We start from the raw sequence: 24,265 nt of genomic DNA on the forward strand, positions 1-24,265 counted from the left end.
CTTCTGCCAATGGGCACCTAGGGCGGGACTGATCACCCGCCACGCCCCTCTTCAGCTTTCCTTATTTGCTGCTGTTCTGCTGCTTCAAGTTCTATTCCCTGAGACAGCAGAGCAAATTGAAGGAATTTTCATGGTTTTTATAGGTCAAACAATTTCAGATTAACTGGGAAGTAACAAGAGTTGGAATGGACTTTGGAGGCTTTGTAGTGCAACCTCTCCTCAGACAGGAGACCCCACACCACTCCGGACAAATGGCTGTCTAACCTCTTCTTGAAAGCCTCCAGGGATGGAACACGGTTAGGAAGTTAGCAGCAGAGTTTTAGTCCCATATAAATCACTTTTATGTTCATTGAAAGTCAAGCCACCTGGCCCACCCAGAGCCAGCAAACCTTGCTGGGTTCCCTCAAAGCCCACCAGCCTGTTCCCTCTGCACGGCACCCGCCAAGTCAGCCGGGTCTCCTCCTGGAACGGGCCTCTGGTTGGAGACAGGAGCAGAGAGGCGGCTCGGGGCATGCAGAGGAACACAAGCCCTTCTGGGGAGGGAAACAGAGCAATGGCCACATTCAACTGTTTGAAGGGCTGTAAACAAACCGGGTGCATCAGCCGTTTCTCCAGAGGAGGAATAAAGGCCCAGAGGCTGAACTACAGCTGTTGGCTAGGACTGCGGGAACCCAGAGCCCCAGACCACCTGGTGGGTCAAAGTGACCCAGCCCAGCCTCAGGAAGCGGGATCGGTTGTCCTCCAAGGGTCAGGGAGCTTGGGCCGTTTCCACCTGGTCCCTGAGCTCCTCTTTCGGGGGGTGGGGGGGGGGTGTTGCGTGGCAGCTTCAGGGAACTCTGGATGAAGCAGATTAGTCTCAGTTGGGGTGCAGACCAGGATTGGGGTCGGAGACGGCACTGACTGCACCACGGAGGGCCTCTGGCACTCCCTCCTCCAGGGCCAGTTGAGAGCCAGGTTGTGGGCCCTCCTCCGTGGGGTGCCTGTGTTCTCTCTCCCGAGCTTTAACATGGACAGGAGGCTGCTGAGTGAAGGGATCCATCCTTTGGGGTGAGACATCATCCGTATGCAGAAGACACCCCGTTTTAAGTCTTTCCCCCGCTTTGAGCGATGCCTGGGATACCCTGTCCCAGCGCCTAGGGGTTGCTGGGGACGGACGGCTGCAAAAGAAGCTCCAACTTTTGCATCCATACTTGTCCTGGGAGGCCCTACTCACAGCAACCCATGCCCTTGTAACCTCCAGGTCAGACTACTGTTACACACTCTACATGGGGCTGCCCTTGAAGACCCTTGGGAAACTTCAACTGGTGTAGAATGCAGCCATGTGGGTAGTATCTGGTGCCAGATACACAGCACTTGTAACACCATTCCTGCATGAGCTGCACTGGCCACCAGTGTTTCCAGGTGTAAATCAGGGTGCAAAATTTTAATATATTTTATGAACTGTAAGCTGCTCAGTCATTGACTGAAATTGGTTTGCTTGTTGGTTTATTAAAGAGAACCGCCCACTTGCGAGAATTGAGTGGAAGCCTTGGTGGGGATGATCCTTGGATCCTTCCGCTCACGGTTCAGACCAAACCCCGCAAGAAGCCCGAGCTCTGCGGTCTGCCAGAGGTGCAAGAGGCCGGAAGACAGAAAGAGCGATTCAGTGGTTCATCACTATGGTTTAAGAGGAAGATACACAAACACACTGGGAACAGCACAATCACTGAGCACACACGGAGGCCGACTGGGCTGACTTCTCACCCACAAAATCCAGGGAAAGGCAGCCTTGGACAAGGACCGGGGACTCTGCCCACCGGGGGGGAGGGGGCAGGCGGAGCCCATTTTCTCAAGGGTGGTGCAAACAGATGGACGCCTGTCGTTTGTTGCTGCTCAAGGGTAGCAAGCCTGGCAACAAAGACCCCCACACACACTCACACACACACACCTCCCCAGGGGCCATCTCAATAGAAAGGTGGGACTTTCGGCAAGAGCTCTGGGCCGGCTCCGAGGGAAGCTTTTTCGATTACCGCTGGTGGGAGAAAAGTTGGTGACGAGGTCAAAAGCACCAGCCTCACCTGCTCAGGTAAACGGGCTGGTGCAGGTGCCCAGTCAGGCCTTACGGATGCCCCAGAGACGGAGCAGTGGGGAGAGCTCAGAGCCATCCCGGGCAGGGAGATCCTCGCCTGAACTTGGGGCTGAGACCCCCCAGGGCCCTTGCAAGGAGCGACCCCCGACCATCCTGGCAGGGGGGAAGGGAGGGCTGGAGCTGCTGCTGCTGCTGCTGCTCAGGGCCAGAGCCGCCATCTGCAGGAGACAGGAGGCCACCCAGGGAGGGAGAAGCAGGCAGGCCCCCAGGAGGGTGGGACTCCGGGCAGAGGGCCACTTGGCTGCCCTGACCGAGGCCGAGAAGCCCCCGAGGGTGGTGGCAACAGGCAGCCCATGCTAAGAGGGGCCACTGAAGCGAACTGGCCACTCAGTGTGTCCCAAATGGGGGCACCAGGACGGCTGCGGGGGTGAAGCCTTCTGATGCGCCCAGCCAGAGGCCTTCTCAACAGCACAACGAGTTGGTACAGATACAGCACAACTGGGCCGGTCCAATTCTGGCAGGCAGGCAGGAGGAGTCCAAGAGGAAAGGGGGTTGTGGGTGGAAAGCCTCCTGCCTCGGCCTCCCCAGGCGGGGCTGGAGGGGCCACCCAGACATCTACGGGCTTTGCCGGGTGAAGGGAAACACTCAGAAGATGGGAATGTAGTTGTCGATCTTTGCTCGGTGGCGCTGCGCAATGCACTCTGCGATCCACACAATGTTGCGACATTCTTGCTCCTTCAGCTTCACAAAAGCGTAAAACACACCGAAATGGAACTGGTTCAGGAAGGCCAGTTTGTTCAGCTTCACCTGCCGGGAAGAGACACACCTGAGCAGGCATCCTGCAGTCCCGGGAAGCCCCAGCTGACCAGGGGAAGAACCACCTTCTCCCATGGGCTTGGCAGGGAGGTTTTTGCAGCCCCCTCCCCCCGTGACCTCTGCTGTGGTGGCCACCCCCGCCCCACTGATACCTGGTCCAGGCTGAACGTTGGCGTTCAAAGCACGGCTATCCCCCTGCTGAAGCCAGGCAGCTGCCCTTGAGGGCCCAGCTCACCACTGCCCTACTCTGGGCCAAGGGAGCCTGCTGGGGGGCAGCAGGGAAGGGGGGGGACTCTCCTCCTTTGCAGAAAGTCTAGCTGGGGCACAATGGTAGGGAGGGTGACAAGGCTGAAGCAGGGGGCCTTCGTCCAACGGCCCCACAAACACTGCAGAGGGCAGCCAAGGGGGGCTTTGGATTTCTCTGCTGCCCCCCCCCCGCCCCCTCTGAGGCTCCTCACCATCACCATTCACAGAGGGCAGCCTTGGGAGAGGGTCCCGAGGGACAGCCCCTCCGTCTCCCTTCCACAGCCCGGGTGGGGCCCTCCCCTTCGCCATGAGGAGCCCCCCGCCGCTCACCTCGTGCTCAAAGAATCGGTCTTCGAGGGTTTTGTCACCAGGGTTGCTCCCAGCTCCTTCAAAGAGCAACTTGTACTCCTGCAGGAGAGAGGGAAATGAGGGGAGAACGGGGAAGCGCCCCCACCCACCCACCCGGGGGCACTTTTCCTCAAGCGGTCAATGGGCTAGGATTTGGCTGAGAGGCTGTAAAAGAGCCAGCAGGGCAAGAAAAGGCGCCAGTCAGGCGGCCTCGATGGATGAGCGCCAGAACTTCCCCTCTGAGACAGGGGAGGGTGGGGGTGGCCAAGGGGCTGCTGGCCTCGAAAGCAGAAGCCCCTAAGCCCTGATCCTGCTCCACGCCCTGGCCAGTCCTCCCCCTGCCCAGCTCTCGGGAGGAGGAAACCTGAGCTGCCCAATATAAAGGAAGGGTAAACTACAAGCCAGACTCTTTTTCGCTGGACCGGCACCAGAGGAAAGCAAGAAGAAATGTCCAAACTTCTCTCGGCAAATGCTACCCCCTGTACTGGGAGCAGCGCCACACGCAGAAGAACTCCAGCCCAAAACTCCGGGGCAGGCCAGGCTGGGAAATGCCTGCGCTCAGAAAAAGAGTCACCCCAAAAGACACCGACAAAACGAATGCAAAACTCAAAGTTCAGAAGGATCCACCAACGCAGGCGACGCTGGTCACTGGGCAAGCTGGACTGGCTGTGCGGCTCCCTCGCACTGACCGGCCCTACGACACCCGGGTGCCCTGGAGCCTCACCGGGTAGTAGTTGGCCACGGTTTTGACTTGCTCGTAGTCATCCGCCCGGGCGAGCTGAGCCAGGCCCTCGGGGTGGAGCTTGCCGCAGTGGGGGAAGAGCTTGGCTCGGTCCTCCTTGGACAGCTCGGTGCCAAAGGAATTGATGGTGATGATGAAGGCTCTGCGATCCGCTTCAAACTGGAGGGAAAGAAGGCGAGGTCAGCCGGGGGGGCAGCCGTGGGGGGGACGGGGGGGCAGGATCAGAGACAGCATGGTGGGGTGCAGCCCGTTCAAAAGCATAGGAGAGACCAAAGATAAAAATTGTGAAAAGCTAGAAGACACAACAATATATAAACTATTATGTAGATATAAAAAAACAAAGAGTACAAAAGAATCTAAACAATGATGAAATTGCTAAAATGTGTAAACTTTTGTTGAGATTTTAAAGAGAAAAGGATCAGCTTAACGAATGAACCATAAAGTGGGCTTTTTTGTTGCAATGCAGGTCGTCCTCAACTTATGATCCCAGCTGGGATGAGAACTTCATCACTAAGCAAAGTGACTCACACCCAATTTTGTGACCCAATTAAGTGAAACACTGTGGTCATTAAGTGAATTGTGGTTAAGTGAATCTGCTTTCATCCATTGATTTTGCTTGTCAGAAGTAATGTTGTGGTACGTATAAAGACACTTCAAATGTTTGTTTGAAAAAGAAACAACATGAAGTGACATTTTAATCATGCTCTGTGTAAAAAAACTTTAAAAATGGGTTCAAATACATACAGGTAGTCCTCGAGTTACGAATGGAATAGAGCCTGCCCAGTCCATTCGGAACCCGAGGATTCGTGGGGGTGAAGCTCATACTTTGAACGGGATCACTCCCTCCTTTCGCCCACGCATTTGCTAATCAAATGTGAGGCTCGTTAAGTGCACATGAGGTATTTGGGGGAGGGGAAAGCTGGGGGGGGAGCTACTGATGCCGAAGATGACCAGTGGCCTCCCCTGAAATATCTCATGCTCCCCATAATTGCTTCCCCCACCCCCAACCTGCCATGCCAGGTCAATTTACCTTGTGAAGATCTAGCAAGCAGTCTCCTCTCCAGCCTCTCAGCTACCTGCGCTCCCCTGCAGTTCCGTTCGGCCCTCCGTGGGCCTCCCCCAACCTGTTGCAGGGTTGCTTCGGGTGGGGGGAGCTTCGGGCCCCCCAACACTCCATTCCACCTGCAACAGGTCAGGGGAGGCCCACGGGGGCCCAAACGGAGCATCAGAGGGCTGGATTCACCCCTCAGAAGCTCCATTTCAGATGGCAACCTGTCAGGTGAAGCCCACAGGGGGCCAAACGGAGCATCAGAGAGGTGCAGGCAGCTGAGAGGCTGGAGAGGAGACTGTTTGCTAGATCTTCACAAGATAAGTGACCCAGCACGGCTGGTTGGGGGAGGGAGCAGTTGTGGGGAGCATGAGGCCCTGCAATGTTCTGGACGAAAGCTGCAAAGCCGCTGCAGTTGTTCGTAAGGCTAAACAATTGCCACGGTGCTGCAAGATTCGTAGTTCCAGCCTTGTTCACAGTGGGCACTTATCATGTAACCTCAAATGTTTGCTAAGGGAATGCTCAAAACCTGTAGTTTTATACAGAGGATTTTAAAGGTTAATATTTAATTTAAGCTAGAACTTTTCCTTTTAGGACTAATGGTAAACAGCAAAAAATCACAGAAGTTTATTTAAAGATAAGATTACTGCAACAAAATTATTATATGCACAGAGATGGAAAAAGGAAACTACCCTCTGTGGAGGAGTGCTTGATGAAATTTGACAGATCTCACAGAGATGGTCAAATTAACTTATCTGATTAGAGAAAAAGACTGTCTGCATTTACTGGACCTAATTCTTATTAGCAGAGAACAAGTGATAGAGGGAGTTGAAGTTGCCAGAGCTTTGGGTAGAGTGACCATGTCATATTGAAATTCAATATAATGCAAACACAAGCAATAGAACATAATCCAGGCAGTGTCTTAAATTTTAAAACAGCTGATTTCAACAAACTCAAGAGAGCCTAAAAAAAATTCCATGGACGAAAATCCTACAAACAACTCAAGGAAACTCTGAAAAATCTGATCATAAAAGCCCAGTCCAACACAAAACCACTGAAGAAAATAAAACAAGAAATCAGCATGATTGCACAAAGGTCTCTCTGCTAAACTGAAAGCAAAATGGAAAAGTACAAAAATTGAAAGAGGGACTAACTAAAGCAGAGAATCAGCAGATAGCCTGAATCTGCAAAGGTAAAGTCAGGCAAGCAAAGGCTCAGAATGAACAAAGACTTACAACAAAGTCAAAAATAATAAAAACAAGTGTCTTTCAACATTTAAATAGCAAGAAAAAAATCAGGGAAACAGTAGGTCCACAAGAGAGAAGATGGCAAGGAAATAAACGGGCAGCAGAGAGAAAGGAGAGCTACTTTGCATCAGTCTTCATGCAAAAAGAAACTATAGCAAAACCTACCAAAACCTAATTGTAAAAGACAGACTAGAAATAAAAATTAAAATAAGCAAAAAAATGATTAGAGAACCCCTGCCTGATGAGTACCAAGATCAGACAGATTACATACCAGAGTTCTGAAGGAACTGGTAGATGTTATCTCAAAATCATTGTACCATATCTTACAAAAATCCTGAGGGAACTATTGGAGGATTGGAAAAAAACTTATGTGGGTCCCATCTTTAAAAAAGGAGAAGAAAACAGACCCAGGAAACTACTACAGATCAATCAGTCTAACATCAATACCTGGGAAGATACTGGAAAAGATAATCAAAAAATAGATCTGCAAACATCTAGAATCAAAGTTATAACTAATAGCCAGCGCAGATTTGTTAAAAACAGATCTTGCCAAGCCAATCTTATTTCATTCTTTGGCAAAGTGACTATATTAGAAAAACAGCGAAATGCTGTGGACATAGAATATTTAGTGTATTCATCAAGGCATTGGGCAAAGTAGATCACAACCTACTTCTCATTAAGCTAGAAAAAAGTGGGATTGACAGCATCGCCACCAGATGGATTCGCAACTGGCTGACAAACCAGACTTAGTATAATAGTCCTTGATGGTACTATGTGTACATGGAGGGAAGTAAGCAGTGCAGTTCAAACTTAGGCCCAGGACTCTTCAATATCTTCATACATGACTTAGATGAGGGGAACTCATCAAATTTGCAGATGGCACTAAGCTGGCAGGAATAGTCAACCTTCTTCAGAAGACGAGCTCAGGATCCGAAGAGATTTTGACAGCCTTGAACAAGGGGCCCTACCCTACAACATGGAGGTTAATGTGGGGAAAAGCGAGGTTTTACATCTGGGCAGGAAAAACCAAATGTACAAGTAAAGATTAGACAAAATCTAGTTCAAAAACTAACTCTGAGAGGGACCTTGGAGTCCCAGTAGACGATCACTTAAATATGAGCCAGCAGTAGCCAAAAAAAGCTAATATAATCCTTGGCTGTATAAACAGAGGCATAGAATCAAAATCAGTATTAGTACCACTTTATAAAGCCTGCATCCAATTTTGGTTAACACATTACAAAAAACATATAGAGACTTTGGAAAAAAATGCAAAGAAGAGCAATAAGATTATTAAAGGCCTGGAGACTAAAACATATGAATAACAGCTGCAGGATTTGGGTTTGGCTTCTCTAGAGAAAAGAAGGACTTGGGGTGACCGGATAGCAGCATTCCAGTATTTGAGGGGCTGCCACAAAGAAGAGGGAGTCAAATTATTTTCCAAAGCACCAGAAAGCAGGACAGGAAACAATGGATGGAAACTAATCAAGGGGAGAAGCAACCAGGAATTAAGGAGAAACTTCCAAGCAGGGAGGACAATTAACCAATGGAACAGCTTTGCCTTCAGAAGTTGTGGGTGCTTCATCACTGGAAGTCTTTAAGAAGAGACTGGACAGTCCAAAATGGTATAGGGTCTCCTGCTTGAACAGGGGGCTAGACTAGAAGACCTCCAAGGTCCCTTGCACACAGACTAGTGTCTAAACTTCTGGACCTTGGGCTTTCAAATTCAATCTGCCTTTGGATTATGGATTTCCTGTCTGGCCGCTTACAGAGGGTCAGATTAGGTAATCATACCTCTCCAGCCCTTATTCTTAACATTAGTACACCACAGGGTTGTATGTTGAGTCCCTTACTCTATACTCCTTATGTGCATGACTGCATTCCCACTCACGCTAGTAATACTATGGCTAAATTTGCAGATGATACAACAGTGGTGGGACTTATCTCCGGGGGGAAGGAGTCTGCCTATCGAGATGAGGTGGACCAGTTGCTTTTGTGGTGTGAAGACAATAACTTGGCCCTAAACACCAATAAGACCAAGGAGCTTATAGTGGATTATAGAAGGAACAGCCCTTGCTTATCAATGGAGACCGAGGGGAGCAAGTGGCCAGTTTTAAGTTTCTGGGTGTTACCCTAAAAGAGGACCTGACCTGGGGTGCCCTGGTTAAAGAGATTATACTACTTGAGACTCCTCAGAAAACAACAACTGAAAAACTGCTGGTGACCTTCTCCCACTGTACCATAGAGAGCATTTTAACATACTGCACCCCTGTAGGGTTTGCCAATTGCCCAGAGGCAGATAAGAAAACACTCCAGAGGGTTAACGTCATTGCACAGAGCATCATGGGTTGTCCTCTCCCCTCTTTGGAAGAGCTTTAGAGCTCCCGCTGCTTTAAGAAAGTTCAAAACATCCTCAAAGATCCATCTCATCCTGGGCCTCCTTATTTTTGAACTATTACCATCTGGCAGACGGTACAGGATAATAAAAACAAGGACAAATAGGCTGAAAAACAGCTTCTCTCCCAGGGCAGCAGCTCTTTTGAATTCTGCTGTATAGTGGTGTGGTATCAAGAGTTTTGGTTCAATGTGTGGAGGGTGAAGGATGTGTGTTTGTATTTATTTTCATGGTCATGATGTGCACTGAAGATGGTGTTTGATTTCGTTGTACGAGGTGCAATGACAATAAACTAAACAAGCTCTATTCTGATCGATTGACTGGTATGATTGGAAACCTCTTATGGACATTTTTGTGCAGAAAATAAGAAATGAATTCTGTGATTTAAGGTTTTGATGATAAGAAAAGTCAGGTTATGGAAAGAAAAGTATCATGATGCCACATTAGAGAGAATGGTTAAAATATAGTTGCACTTATAACTGCTGTGAATAAGATTGGAAGACACTGTTATAATTTTTTCATTCCTTTCTATTTTTCTTTCATCCTTTTTTCTTGCACATTTTGCTTTCTTTTTCTCTTTTCTTCTTTATAGTACTTTGCATTAATTTTGAACTATTTAATACAATACATTATCTAAAAAGAAGGGTAGGAGGAGCATTAGATAGGCAGGAGGAAGCAGAAAACGTAGTATGTGAAGATCGCATCTATCAAGTGACCTGCATTCTGGTACTGTCTACTTTCTGGCAAAGGTCCCATCTGGTGAACTTTTAAGTGCTGCTGTGCAGAACCAGGCAACCCCGTACGTTGCAGCAGGGCTGACATGGGACAGCAGCAGGGAGTTTAGGATTGTCCTGCGCTCCCTCTGTGTGCATGCAATAATGGCAGGGGAGGCTTAACCACTCTGGTATCAGCACTGGAGCACACACGCACTGCTCTTCCCTCTCCGGGGAAGTCCTTGTCATGCCCCTGTCGGAATCTGATTCGGAGGGGGAGGCCGAGCAGCTGACAGGGAGTGGGAGTGGGGCTCCTTGGCTGTGGAAGAAACTGGGGGAAGGGCACAGTCTGGCTGGGCAGAGCAAGGCAGAGGGAATTCGGAGGAAGACCCAGGCCCACCCCCCCTTCATCCTAGGGCATGCAGGGAGGAATGGAGAAGGAAGCAATGTGAGTTGCATGGCTTACGGGGGGAGGAAAGGGCCCTGATTCCCTTCATTAGCTGCAGCTGGGAACAGAGTGTTTAAAAAAGGGAAGCTGCCACAGCAAAGTTGTTGGGAGCAAATCGTGAATGATCTGGTATCATCTAGGCTTATCTGGGTTCCTGGCATCTTCCCAACTGTGTGTCTTTTGCTGGGCTTTCAAGTCTGCAATTCCTTCTCCTGCCCTGTCAAGTAATTACTGCAGCATGGTTTGTTTGGATTTTTAGTTACAGTCTGCATATACTTTGTTTTTGGACTGAATTTCCTCCACTTAAATGCTGTTCCTGGGAGAGTTTTTCTCCAGCCAAAGGTAACTGGACATTGGGGGCAAAGTTGGAGGTATTAATTAAAGGGACATTTCTTGCTTATTTGACTGCGTTGCCTTTGTGCCACACCCCGGGTCACCACTGTCCTCTTCCCATATCCGCCTCCCAGGGCAGCTGAGGGGAGGACCAACGGGGTAGGCCAAGTGGCAGGACCCCCCACCCATCCACAAAGGCCCCCCTGCTCTCAAAAGCAACAGGGCTCCTAGCTCTTGGTTATCAGAAATAGGAAAACTAACTGTGGTGTTGAATTTCAGACAAAAGGCAGCATGAGTCAGCAACTACCTGCACGCCAATATTTTCTGCAACGAAACTGTCTAATTTCTATCTTGGGAAAATCAGATGCAATTTTTTAAAAAAAGTTTGTAGTACAGGAAGTCCTCGAGTTACAATGGCTCCATTTCTAAGCGCCCCTTTTGCAAGGAAACGAAGCTTTCAGCCTGTGTCAGTTCTCCATTCGGGTGAAAAGTGTTTGAAGGCCTCTGAGCAGCTTACAAATGGAGCCATCTGCTCCGTTTCTGGGGGTGGGGATGGAGAATATGGTGAACGGTGCAGACCTCTGCCGTCGTTTGTAAGGGTGAACAATTGCTGTGGTGCTGCAACATTCACCACTTGGGACTTGCTCGTAGGCACTAGGGGGTATTTATCTCGTAACTCTGAATGGGCACTAAATGAAAACCTGGGGATTACCTGTACATTTTTTTAGCCTGAGAGAAACTAAAAAACCAATGGATGTCCAATACCTTGTGACACATTTTAAGTGTTTCCAGAAACTGCTTGGCCTTGAGCAAAGACAAAGGATGCCCCGAAGGAACAGAGCTGCCCTCTTACAGTTGTGACCAGCACAGGCAGAGACCCTCCTCGCCCGCCAAGCAAGCAGGAAGCTGGACACCCCCCACCCCACGAGCAGGTGCTCAGCTGGCTCCTACCTCCAAAATCGGGCACATGGCATCTGCTGTTGTGCCTCCCAGGCTCTTGCAGAACTTGTAGAAGGACTCTAGGTAAGCCTAGGGGGAAAGCAGCCCAGAGTGAGGACCTGGCCCAGCAAGGCCAACAAGAGCAACCCACGCACGCTACCAAACGGCCCTCAGAGTTTGGAGCTGGCAGCCTGTTGCCCTCCAAGGAGGTGGGGAGGGGGCACCCGGTTTGGCGGAACAGGGAGAAGCTTTGGGACAGGTGAGAATCTTCAGACAGGGACTCTACATATGTTTGGGAACATACAACAGCCACATCCAAGTAGGCAGCTGAAGTGGTGGGCAAATTGCAGGCTACTTTGGACATCAGCCCTCAACGCCTCCTTGCTCTGCTCCCCACCTGAAATCTCTGAAGGCCTTTTCCTTTCAGAAGATTCAACCAGCCAAGGCGGACTGTGAAGCCACACCAGGAGGAAGCAGGAGGCATCCTTGGCCAAACCTGTCCAGCAGCCTCTATGCCCAACTCTCTGCCCAGGCAGCTTGGCAGACCCCTCCCCGCTGCTTCCCACGTTCCTTTTTTGCTTTCATGTCCACTGGGAGCCGCCTGCTTATGACCTCTGGCTCACGGGAATCCGCCTGATCAAGGGAAGGAGGTATGACAGCATCCTGTGTTTTGCCAGGCACAAAATGAACCAGGAACCTGGAGCAACCAAGTGCCTGGAGGCTGAGGGAGTGGCAACAGCTTCCCTCAGCACACTTGACATTCCCACCTCCTCACCCTCCCTCGCCTCCCAAAGGGCCCAACCCTCTTTCAGCAGCACTACCAGCTGTGATACCAGGGCAAAGGGATTGTTACACTGAGCTCCTCAAGGACAAACCCGTGAGGTCTTCCATCAAGTGCTGCAAGTGGTCCAATTCACCGTTTGCCCTAGAAATCCAAATGGGTGCTCAACCTCCATATTTACTTCTCAAATGTAACGGGAGTGTTAATTTAATTCTGAGAGTTCTCCTACGCAAGCAAGACGGTCACATTAGCTCTCCCTCTGCTGCCATCCAGACACAAGAGCCGGACCTGGTGGTTCTCAACCTTTGCCTCACCATCTGGGCCACAGGCCACGGCCAGGGGCCACCAAGACTTGAGATTTAAACTGTAACACTTCTTCAAGCAAGCCTTTGCGAGGACACTGCAGCTCCCCAGGGGTCTGTGGGCTACGTGTTGAGAGCCACCGGGCTTACACGTCCTTAGAAAAACAGGGCTTCACGTTGGCCTCTACTGTTCACTTTGCAGCTCCTCTGGGGGACTGAAGGAGATCAAAAGGGGAGCTCCAGGGGGCAGGAGGCTGAGGCCCCCCCAACACGGCTCCTGCCCCCTCCCCCCCTCCCCCCCTCAGGAAGAGAGGGGCTTGCCCTGGTCCTTCCGGCTCCAGGTTGTCCTGCAGACCCAGCCACGTGGCACAGAGGGGAGAAGCTCTGTAGCACCACATTTATTCGTCTCTAAGCACTAACCTTATACAAAGTGTTTCGTATAATTTCTATGTTCATCTCATCCAGGTCCTGCTCAGATATGCAATCCTGGAAAAAGGCGGCTGAAAGAGGAGAAAAAGGGGTGAGCAGGAGAAGAGAGACCCCCCTGGACCCCCGCTCAGGCCTGCAGCCGCCCCTGCTTTGTGGAGGAGGAGACCCCTCACTAGCAGGCCCTGGTGCTTTCCACAAATGACCAAGCTTGGCAAGGCCACCAGTTTTCCTGCCCACCTAGGATCGAGGCCCCACCTCATAGCTGCCCTCTTATCTTACCGAGAGGAGTGTCCACCAGGATGGCATTGTACAGCTCAGCTGGTGTCTGGGCAATGTTCACAGCCTCCATCTGCTCAAAGCTGCCCAAGGGGTGGCATTTGGGTACCAGTTCTGCGATGGAGCGTTGATGGAGCGTCCCGGTAATCAGCAGAATGACGTTGTCAATCATGTAGCTGTAGCTGAAAGGAAGCAGCGACAGCTAGGACAGCAAGCAACCCCATCCTCCCTCGCTCCGGTGGAGGCCCGTCGCCATCTGCAGGGCCCCATCAATTCATATGTACATCCCCTCTCAACAGCAATGCCGCACAAGTGTGGAGCAGACCATGGACTGGGACTTTGGCTATTTGGGAAAGTTACGACTTCAAACCTCAACCACATCTCAGCGGGGGCCTCGTGGCAAAAGCACTGAATCAGAACTACAAAGGCAGGCCCAGATCCAAGCCTGTCCTTCCGGGGGGCCCTGGGTCAGTCGCTTTCAGCCCAGCCACCGCAAACCCAAGAAAAGGCCCGGTCCTCTCCAGGCAGGGCCTCCCCTGCGTGCTCAGAAGCACAGCACACGCCGGCACCAGGAGGGCCTGAAAGCCCCTGCCAGCAAGCGGGGGGAGTAACCCCGGCTGCTTTACTCCAAGGGGATCCTCAGAAGGCTGTGAAGAGCAGGCGCAAGAGAGTGTGGACCCAAAAGACTGGGGGGCAGGAAAGCAGCCCGAGTTCTCTGCTGTTTCCCACGCAGCCCTTTTCTTTTAAATTAAAAGTTTTTAATTTTATTTTTACACATCTCTTCACGTGAGCAACATGATTCCAGATTATAACACTTGGACATAGTCATACTTTCACTTCCATTAATCTTATATAATATCATCTCATCTCATTATACATTTCATCTTTAAATAAATTTGCATTTCATATTTCAATTCATTAGTTCAATATCAATATCATTTCATCCACACATAGCTTTTCAATTCTCTATCCCCTATTATTTCCGTTTTTCAGCCTACCACCTATGTTATTTTACATTACCCATCATTATTAGCGTTAATTTTCTCTAAGCGGATATATAATAAACTATCTGAAAAGAGTAAAAGTAAAATAAAGCCAATGTATTTAGGATCCACATGGTGTTTTCCATTCCCTTACTTTAATCATAATAAAATACTCTCATTATACACTTCTAATATCCATTAAATAATCAACTGTATATTTTAAAATGTATATATTTTAAGATATTCCCCCCAGAAAATCACTAGAGTAACTTCTTAACATGTCTCATTTTATCTTCACTTTACTTGTAATATTAATAATCATGTTTTTTCTTCCTTTCCCCTTAGCCAAAGTTTGTCCATATATTTTAATTCATTTCCATTCCCATTTTTAATCCTCCAAAGGGTTCATAACAGCACAATTCATATACAATTTATGTTTATATATGTATATGTATACACATATACACATATATATACATATATATAAAAATACAGTCCTAAAATATTTCCCAGCAAGTTTTAAACTAAGTACAAATATACATTCCCATGTAGTATACCCCTTCTAAAACCCCTAACCTTTATCTCTAAATTTCTCGGCTTTATTATTTCTTTTCATTTTAGCCAGCTTTCCCTTTTCTAAGTTTCCCCGGACTTTCTTCTTTTTTCCTTCTGGTATTATTTTTATTCCCCTCTGCCTGTCAGCTATGTTTTCCCTCACCCGTTTCAGTTCTCTTTTGGGGGGGGGGGTTTCTTCTTATATAATTCCTTCTTCTTAGTCTTGGGAGCCTTATCTCTTTTATTTGTTGTCTCTGTTGTCAGTGTCTCTATTTTAAATCCTTTTATATCCTTTGGCAACGGTCTTTGTTCTCCATATTCTTCTAGGCTGTTGTTTTCCTCTTCCGACTCATTATCTCTGAATTTTCTTTGTTTTTCTACAAGCTGTAATGCCATTACTTTTCTAATCATTGTGTCCAGCAATTTCATTCTTTCTTTTAACATACCTCTGCAGCCCCGACTTAAATTATTTGCTTATTTCTTTCATTTCTTTATTAAAGATCAAATTTTTCTATTATAGTCCTTGCCAAAAGTCTCCGTTTCTCTCACTTTCTCTTTCTTCTGTTTTTTGTCATAGTCAACCTCCAGCAGTCCCAAAATATTGTATTCCTTTATATTTTACTGTAGTCTCCACTTTTTAAAAAAAAGCTTCCAGGGTTCTTGTTGTATTAATATTATTCCATTTCTTCTTTCTTTCAAATATTTATATGACCAGTAATTTCTCATAAAAGCATAAAAGAGGAAAATCTTTAACCATTAGGTGGTGCTCTATATCACTTTCTTTTCAAAGGTTTTTTAATTTTTATTTCTCTTTTCTGTAGTATTAACGTTAAATGAAGGAGCACTTCCATCATCCAGCAATCATCTCAAATCATCCAGATGTTTAGATAACAGATTTTCAAAGAACTGCTACACTAGGGGTAGGGAACCAGCACACTGCTATTTTCCCAGGTTTTTTTTTTTGGTCACCTTGATGCCACGCAAAATCACGTTGCTGAACCACAGTACATGCATAAATACATATATTGTGATATAATATTCTGGAATTTAATTGTAAACAATATCTATGTATTTATGCATGTATTTTGGAGGCCAATCTCACAAGAAATTACTCTGGGTGGTGCACAATAATCATCCACTATTTTTGTATCCATTTTCCTGGGACCCCCAGAACTGATAGCATCACCAGGTCTTGAGCGACTTCTGGAACTTCCAAAGAGAGGAGGGAGCTGATCCTGTCTGGGGGCAGAATCTTCCACACGATGAGAGCTCTGGCAGAGAAGGCCCAGAGAAGCCGAGAGGGGCACCTGAATGTACTCATGGGCCTGAGAAGAAATGACCTGCAGATCAGGCTTCCATTTTGGGCATAAATACTTGGAAAAATTATTTCTGAAGAATTGAATTAGGGCTATGGCAAAGCCAGGTTCACAGTGCTTTGCACCTGGCCTCAGATTTTAGTAGCCTGTTGTATAACTACACAGCCACACTCTTAAAAAATAAAACCAGTGGGGCCATGCTGCAACGGCATCTACCTTCCAGATGGGCTGTGCAAAATCCTACAATTCTGGTTCTCACCCCGAGGAAGTTTCTTCTTATGGACCTTACCAAATACGTTTGTGCGCACAGACCTTCAAGTCGGCGTTTGTCTCCTGGGGACTGCCGGGACAATCTCCAGCAAGACTTCAGGAATGGTTTGTCATTCTCTCCTTCCTAGGTGGCCCAAGGCCACTGGGCTAGACTAGAACTCACAGCCTGCCCATTTCTAGCCTGGTGCCTTAATCACTAGACCAAACCTAAACATGGGATTTCTCATTGTTGTCACGACACCTAAGTGGCTCCCAAAGACAATCTGTCTGAGTTGACTTCCATACGGCTGTGACCTCTAGATGACCTGACCTGAGGTCAGGAACCAAGGGGGGACAACTCCAGGCTCTTGGCCAGGCAGGTCAGTAAAACCACCACCCGGGAATGAAGCCTCTGCAACACCGCCATGACCATCGCAGGGATGCAACCATCAGGAACAGAGCTTCATTGGAAAGATGGTCCCTTTTTAAACACTTATTATACATTAATGCCGTTCTGTTCTTAGAAAGCTTCTTCCTAAGCTGCTGCTCACGTTGGGAGTTCATTCATGGGCTTTGGCTGAACTGCCCCCTCCAGCAACTCCTCATATATGTCCGAAAAGGGTCTACCACGACTTAAAGGTACATCACCAATGCAAGTCATTCAATGACCACCTTGAAGATCGGCCAATATTATCTGGTTGCCGCCACAGAAAAACCAACCCAACATTTCTCTGCCTGGGGCCGGTGGCCATTTTGCACTCACCGGCTTCCCCAGGGAACCTGAAATTCCCTTAGGAGGCGCATCAAAGAAGCCACCTTCTTGGACCAGGCCACCCAGCGCAGCAGATCCAAAGGGGCTCTAGCGGAAGACACCAAGAGAACACCAACCTTTCCCTCTGCACAGGAATGTGCGGACTGGGGACGAGAGACGATGTGCCCTGTGGCAGTTTCAACCTTCTACACACAAATAAGGAGGGGGCTTTTGGAGTACAAGGGGGTTACGGAGGCTCTCAAGGGGAATCCTTGCTCAGTGCAGGAATCGTATTAGCCAAGAGACGGTTCTCTAGCTTCCACTTCAACCCTGGGTGACTTTAAGCTGTAGAGGCCTGGACTCCCGGCATGCTGGCTGGGGAATTCTGGGAGTTCAAATTCATGATTGTAACTGAGATGGGCAACTTTACCATTAAGCAAAGTGGTTGCTAACTGGGGAATCACAATTGCAACAGCAAAGTGACTAGTCATTTTCATGCTTTTCTTTTGTTTGCCTCCTAAATGGAAAGAAGGGAGAGACTGCCTACCGAAATTACGTACTTGCGCCCCCACCCCCCCACCCCCCAAAAGAGCAGAGACCGGAGAGGGAGAGATTTCAAGAGAGTAAGCTATTTGCTCTTCCACACATTGAGAAAAATGTGGTTGTGCTGGCTTACTTTCTTGCCATCTCTTTCTCCCCAATTAGCAGGACTCCCTCTAGATGTTGTAAGAGCTACTAAGAGTTCAGGGCAGTAGTGGATTCTTTTTGCAGGATGATCTGTCAGGAACAGCGTAGCGGATTCCTGAAGTGAACACAAAATTAAACCTATAACGTCCCTTCCAACTCATACATCCTACGTCAATTCCCCGGAGTCTCCTTTTCTCAAGACTAAAAAAGCCAGCATTTTCAACCCTGTCCACAAGATTTAATATTTGGTCTCATCATCCCAACGTCCTTTTGTTCATTTCTTACTTTGCAGAACATTGAGTAATTACCAAATACTCTGTTTTGGACTGCTTAAGCCCCCCTTAATCCAGAATTGTTACAAGAACCCCCTCTTTAAATTAAATTCTCTTCAATTTCTAGTGAATTCAACACAGAAATTCAAGGCTAGCATAAGGGGTTGTGATCTTAGGACACAAGGCATAAACAATTTGTAAGCGTGAGTTAAGACAGACTCTAGAAGTCCTTTGAATCATCGCTCAAAGCTTTCCCTATTTATGTGATAGCAAAGCGTGTTGTGTTTCCACATAACCCACCCAGTGGACTCTCTGCCGGCCAGATTCCCAGGGATTTTTTTCAGCACTTACGTGATGAAATCCAGGAAACTGGCCAAAGGCTCGTAAGCGTGATTCCGCATGTGGCGGAACTCCACAACCATCTTCTCCTTCAGCTTGTCATCAATGACAGAGACAGTGAGAGGGGAGGCCTCGTTGGCCAGGAAGTTCCCATAGTCCGTACTCTGGAGATGAAGCTTCAGATCTGAAAAATTGAAAACAAATTTCAGGCAGGAAAACTGATGGAAGACAGACCTGGCAATCAATCTCCCCTGTAGGCTGGAGCTTGGTATTTTTACTTGCCTAATGAACAAAGTATGTCAGCGGCCACCTTAGGCTGGCTTGGGCTTCACCGCTAGGCAGCGAAAGACTGCCGTGGACTGTGGGCAGCGGGAAGGAAGGGGGGAAATGCCTCGGGGAAACGAAAGGGCTGCCTCTCCCTGGGACACTGCCTCAACACTGTCACCCAGCTGGAAGAAGAAGGGGCGGCATACCAAACGACTGGACTGTGAGACTATGCTTGGATGTTAGGAAAGCATCTTGACTGAACTGGTTGCACTGGGGGCAGCAATGAGAGACAGTTAAGGGAGGGGAAAGCAGAACTTTGGCGTGCAATTTTCAATTTTGCCTTCGCACTACTGCAATACACTTGATTTCTAACAAATTATACCTTTCTCAACAAATGGAGCCAAGGATTGTTTCTATTTACAAGTTTAAGTTGCGGCAGGTCTGAGAAAGTGTACCAAGTGTCTTTCTAGGGATCTAGAAGCATCAGTCCCTTGGGACAAATCTCTGACAAAACAGGCACCTCCTTCAGGTGCCTTTTCCTGTCTAGTAGCTAAGCCAGCTTCTGGCAGGTGTAGCTTCTAGGGAGACTTGAGTGGCCCTGCAAATCCAGGTCACTGCTGAATCCTACTTGAGAACACAGAAGGAAATACAGTATACCATTTGCCTTCAAGCAAGAACTGGTCAAAGTACAAAATAGACAAAGTAATAGAAAATGTAGAAGCTAAAGTGCTCCAGAACTTTAGAATTCAAATAGACAGGCACTTGCCACATCTACAACTTGCCCCTGTCTACAACTGTCAATAAGAAAGACAAAACCTGTCTGAACTGTGGAGGTGCCAGTACCTGGAGAAAGCAGAAGAGGAGAGAAGATAACAAAACAAAACACAAAAACCTCAAATAGAAATGGAATGACTTCGGCAAAAGAAAGCAATCATCAATAGGTGCAATCCCCAAACAGCTGGAGCACTACTTTGAACAGCATGGGCATTGACCAATTTACCATTGATCAGTCAACTGCAAAAGGCAGCTTGACTCAGAACAGCTGATACCCTGTGATGAGATATAAGCATCAACATCTGCCTATCCAAGGTCCTTGGGAAGGACTCGCAGGTATATAAAAATGCCAAATCCAGTCTGAACATCTGCTTTTCTATGTGACGAACAATAATAATCAAGGTCTTTAATTTTTAGCCAAAGAAATGAAGTACAAAGCACTAGGTATATAGAAGTGGGCCATTGTTCCACTCCTACTCCATACAAGACCCAAATTAAGCACCTTTGAAACATGGCAGATTATTTTTTTCTACTTCGCGAGAGACCCGTCTCTCCAGCTTCTCGGCATCCCAATGACGACTCCTGCTGAAAAAGGACTACTGCCCCGTCCGTCCCAGCTCGTGCAAACGTTCTTCACATAGCAAATGTTCCCTACGAAGAACAGTCTTTTCTTGCTGTTCAAATCCAGTCCCTGCCCCAACAGACTGAGCCAAGCCAGCTAGGATAAACACTAGTTGAGCTCCTCACAGAGCGACTGGCAGCCTTAATCTCCCTTTGACCTTTTCAATGGTTCAATCTGACACTTTTTAGCCAGCCAAAGGTCTCAAGTCTTGGGGTAAGGGTGAGGGGACAGAGAGCGTGAGAGAGAAACGGATTGGAACCAGATAGAACTGATATGCTTGCAAAGACTGCTCAGATTTGGGGGATCTGGAAGAGTTCAAGGCACTCTCTGCCTTCAGAGAATCCACGAATTGCAGAATCACTTTTCAGTTCAATATCAAAAAGGCAGAACAGAGAAGACGGGGGGATTACATGCTAAATCAGGAGGCCCAGAGCACCACTTTCTTGGTGAGTTGCAGAGAGATGGAATGGAGGCACTCCAAACAGGAGTGAGGCCACGTATGAAGCAGTCTAGAAAACGTTGATTTTCAGCTTCTGGGTGAGGTGTTACGGTATACTAGATGTGTCCAAAATAGCAGAAAGAGTGAGAGAAATGAACAATGGCCAGTGACGATTCCTGGCCAGTTAAAGTCCTTCTGGGCAATGGACAGAAGGAGAGATCACCCTCTTGTGCCTCGGACAGGTGTTCCTTGCAAGGAGATTGCAGGATGGAAGAAGTCTTGTGGTCTCGTGAATACAGAGGCTGGGTGGCTGGGTTAAAGAAAAGAACAACTTGCTTGCACTTGTCATGCCCGACTTTTAAAAGAATTAAGTTCGACCCTTTACTTTCTTCATCGGTCGAGATACAATCAATTTACAGTTGAAAACAAGAGCACAAAATAAACTTCTTGGACAGTCAACTTTCCTTCCAAATTACAAAAAGCGATTGTACTTCAATCACTTCCAAATAGAATACTGCAAAGAGATAAATGAAAAGGAGTGATGTTCACTTTTAAGCAATAGAGGTTCAGATTGAACTTGGTGCGGAAAGTGAGAGAATTGTTAGACATGTTTAAAGGTGATCTGCACTGAAAATGACAAAGATCCTTAGCACTTTGGATTCCGAATAGCTACAACAAGAATCTAAGGGAGAGATCACCATATAGGGTATTAGAAATCCTACGGTTTTGGTAGAAATTTGGAATATAATTTCGTAATGTGGAATATAAATGGGACAAGTGATCCGCAAAAAAGAAAATTATTTCACTATTTAAAAAATTGAAACAGGATATATGGTCTTGTTTACAAAAAGCATATACACTGCTCAAAAAATAAAGGGAACACAAAAATAAGACATCCTAGATCTGAATGAATGAAATATTCTTATTACTTTGTTCATTACATAGTTGAATGTGCTGACAACAAAATCACACAAAAATTATCAATGGAAATCAAATTCAGCAACCCATGGAGGTCTGGATTAGGAGTTACACTCAAAATTAAAGTAGAAAAAAAAACTACAGGCTGATCCAACTTTGATATAATGTCCTGAAAACAAGTCAAAATGAGGCTCAGTAGTGTGTGTGGCCTCCACGTGCCTGTATGATCTCCCTACAAGGCCTGGGCATGCTCCTGATGAGGTGGCGGATGGTCTCCTGAGGGATCTCCTCCCACACCTGGACTAAAGCATCCCCCAACTCCTGGACAGTCTGTGGTGCAACTGTTGGTGGATGGAGCGAGATATGATGTCCCAGATGTGCTCAATTGGATTCAGGTCTGGGGAACGGGCGGGCCAGTCAATAGCATCAATGCCTTCGTCTTGCAGGAACTGCTGACACACTCCAGCCACATGAGGTCTAGCATTGTCTTGTATTAGGAGGAACCCAGGGCCAACCGCACCAGCATATGGTCTCACAAGGGGTCTGAGGATCTCATCTCGGTACCTAATGGCAGTCAGGCTACCTCTGGCGAGCGCATGGAGGGCTGTGCGGCCCCCTAAAGAAATGCCACCCCACACCATTACTGACCCACTGCCAAACCGGTCATGCTGGAGGATGTTGCAGGCAGCAGAACGTTCTCTATGGTGTCTCCAGACCCTGTCACGTCTGTCACATGTGCTCAGTGTGAACCTGCTTTCATCTGGGAAGAGCACAGGGCGCCAGTGGTGAATTTGCCAATCTTGGTGTTCTCTGGCAAATGCCAAACGTCCTGCACGGTGATGGGCTATAAGCACAACCCCTACCTGTCGATGTTGGGCCCTCATACCACCCTCATGGAGTCTGTTTCTGACCGTTTGAGCAGCCACATGCACATTTGTGGCCCTCTGGAGGTCATTTTGCAGGGCTCTGGCAGTGCTCCTCCTGTCCCTCCTTGCACAAAGGCAGAGGTAGCGGTCCTGATGCTGGGTTGTTGCCCTCCTACGGCCTCCTCCACGTCTCCTGATGTACTGGCCTGTCTCCCGGTAGCACCTCCATGCTCTGGACACTACGCTGACAGACACAGCAAACCTTCTTGCCACAGCTCGCATTGATATGCCATCCTGGATAAGCTGCACTACCTGAGCCACTTGTGTGGGTTGTAGACTCATAGCATAGGAACTGAGAAGTGGGCTGTGGTCACCACCTGCAGAACCACTCCTTTCTTGGGGGTGTCTTGCTAACTGCCTCTGCTTTCCACCTGTTCTATTCCATTTGCACAACAGCATGTGAAATTGAGTGTCAATCAGTGTTGCTACCTAAGTGGACAGTTTGATTTCACAGAAGTGTGACTGACCTGGAGTTACATTGTGTTGTTTAAGTGTTCCCTTTATTTTTTTGAGCAGTGTATTTTTAAAAAGGATTTAAAATTTGACCCATTACCTTGATACCTGGGATAACATCAAGGATGAGGAAAAATCAGAAAGGTATTGGCTTTTATCTTGTACCGACCATGAGGAACGGGCCTGGCACACCACGTCTGCAAGTGCACACATAATTCCTGATGCAGCAATGGAAAACAGCGCCCAGGAGTGAAAGGGCAGCCTGGCGGAGGTTCTGGTTCTGAGATGCTCCGGATGGGGTTCTTCTATGCCCCAGAAAGCCTGGTTGCTGTCTGGGATGCTCAGCTGTGGCTGGATTCCAAAAAGTTCCTACAATTGCAGCCAGACTGGCAGCCGTGAACTTAGCGGGGGTTCCCTCTGCTTTGGCTACCAGCCCTGAAAGGCCCTTTGCCCTTCTCTCTCGGGTAGCGTCCAGAAAGCACAGCGGGCACGGAATGGGAGGACCAGCCAGCCAGGCCGCTGACCCCAGCCAGGGGGACCCTCTCCCTGCCCCGCTGGAGCGTTAAAAGAAAGGAAAGGACCAACGAACCGCTGCCCGCAAAGGCCCTGCAAAGGCGGCTGGCCACCGTTGGGGAGGCAGGCAGGGGCTCCTGCGCCCCAGGGACCGGCTTCCCTCCCACAATGCCCGAAGGTGCCAAGAGCGCTTCTCCTTCACGCCTTTGAAGGTCTCAACTTCCCCCAATTCTAAGCCCGCCGTTCCGTGTTTTTAAACCTCACGAGCTGCTTCGGGCGGGGAAGGAAACGGACAGGCGGGGAATGAATTCAGGGCAAAGGACGCGAGCAAGCAAAGGCGGATTCCACCCATGAGGCCCAAGGCAAGCGGGACCCTTCCCCGGCGGGGTCACCCAAAGGCCCTTTCCCGCAGGCAAAGCAAAGCAAAGCACAGCCGCGCCGGACGCCGCTTCCTCTTTTTTCGGCCCCGGCACCAGACGCCGCATCCCCGCTGGCCCACGCAGGTCGGCCGAGACGGCCCGGCGCCGCCCAGCCCGCCCCTCCCCGAGGCCACCCCCAAAGCGGCACCGGCAGAAACCGGAGAGGCGGCCGCGGTGCCCCTCCCCGGGCCCGGCAGCCGAAGGGCGGAGGGAGGCCCGCCGCTGCGCCACCGACCTTCCAGGCTCTCGCACTGGACCAGGTTGAGGTAGTCGGCCTGGCTGAGCACCCCGGCCTTGAAGCCGCGCACCAGGCCCTCCAGGTAGCCGCTGTCCACGTTGAAGTAGAGCTCTGGGAAGCAGGAGAGCAGCATGATGGCGGCGGCGGCGGAGCCCGGTCTGTCCCGTGACGCCCAGCACTTCCGCCGCCGCAGAGGCCATAGAGACACACAGAGGAGCGGCTTCCGGCGCCGCCAGGGCTTCCCGTCTTCGGGAGAGCGCCTCCACCTGGGCTGGGCCAGAAATACTCCGCTGGAGGGACGGGAGCGGGGCTGGAACGCGAGGGAGACGCCGAGGGAGTCCGGCAGCTGGAAGGGAGCCTGGAAGGCGGGCGGGAGGCCCGGTGCCTCCGCGCCCGGCTGCCCGCCTCCTTTCCCA

The 24,265-nt window shown here is 48.9% G+C and overlaps 1 protein-coding gene across 1 annotated transcript; it reads right to left on the reverse strand.

Annotated features, from left to right (window-relative positions):
* Nucleotides 1–1,649: 1,649 nt before the first annotated feature.
* ATP6V0D1 (ATPase H+ transporting V0 subunit d1) lies at nucleotides 1,650–24,265 on the reverse strand. The gene is made up of 8 exons (XM_026714346.2): nucleotides 23,847–24,265; nucleotides 18,293–18,464; nucleotides 13,132–13,310; nucleotides 12,844–12,923; nucleotides 11,353–11,430; nucleotides 4,203–4,379; nucleotides 3,461–3,538; nucleotides 1,650–2,875 (listed from the first exon to the last, which is right to left on the reverse strand). Exons 1-8 carry the CDS (start codon nucleotides 23,980–23,982, stop codon nucleotides 2,714–2,716), a joined length of 1,062 nt encoding a protein of 353 aa, XP_026570131.1. The 5' UTR covers nucleotides 23,983–24,265; the 3' UTR covers nucleotides 1,650–2,713.

The sequence above is a fragment of the Pseudonaja textilis genome, chromosome 11, assembly GCF_049901715.1.
Source record: "Pseudonaja textilis isolate UNSWEBS1 chromosome 11, rPseTex1.2, whole genome shotgun sequence".
Taxonomy (NCBI): Eukaryota; Metazoa; Chordata; class Lepidosauria; order Squamata; family Elapidae; genus Pseudonaja; species Pseudonaja textilis.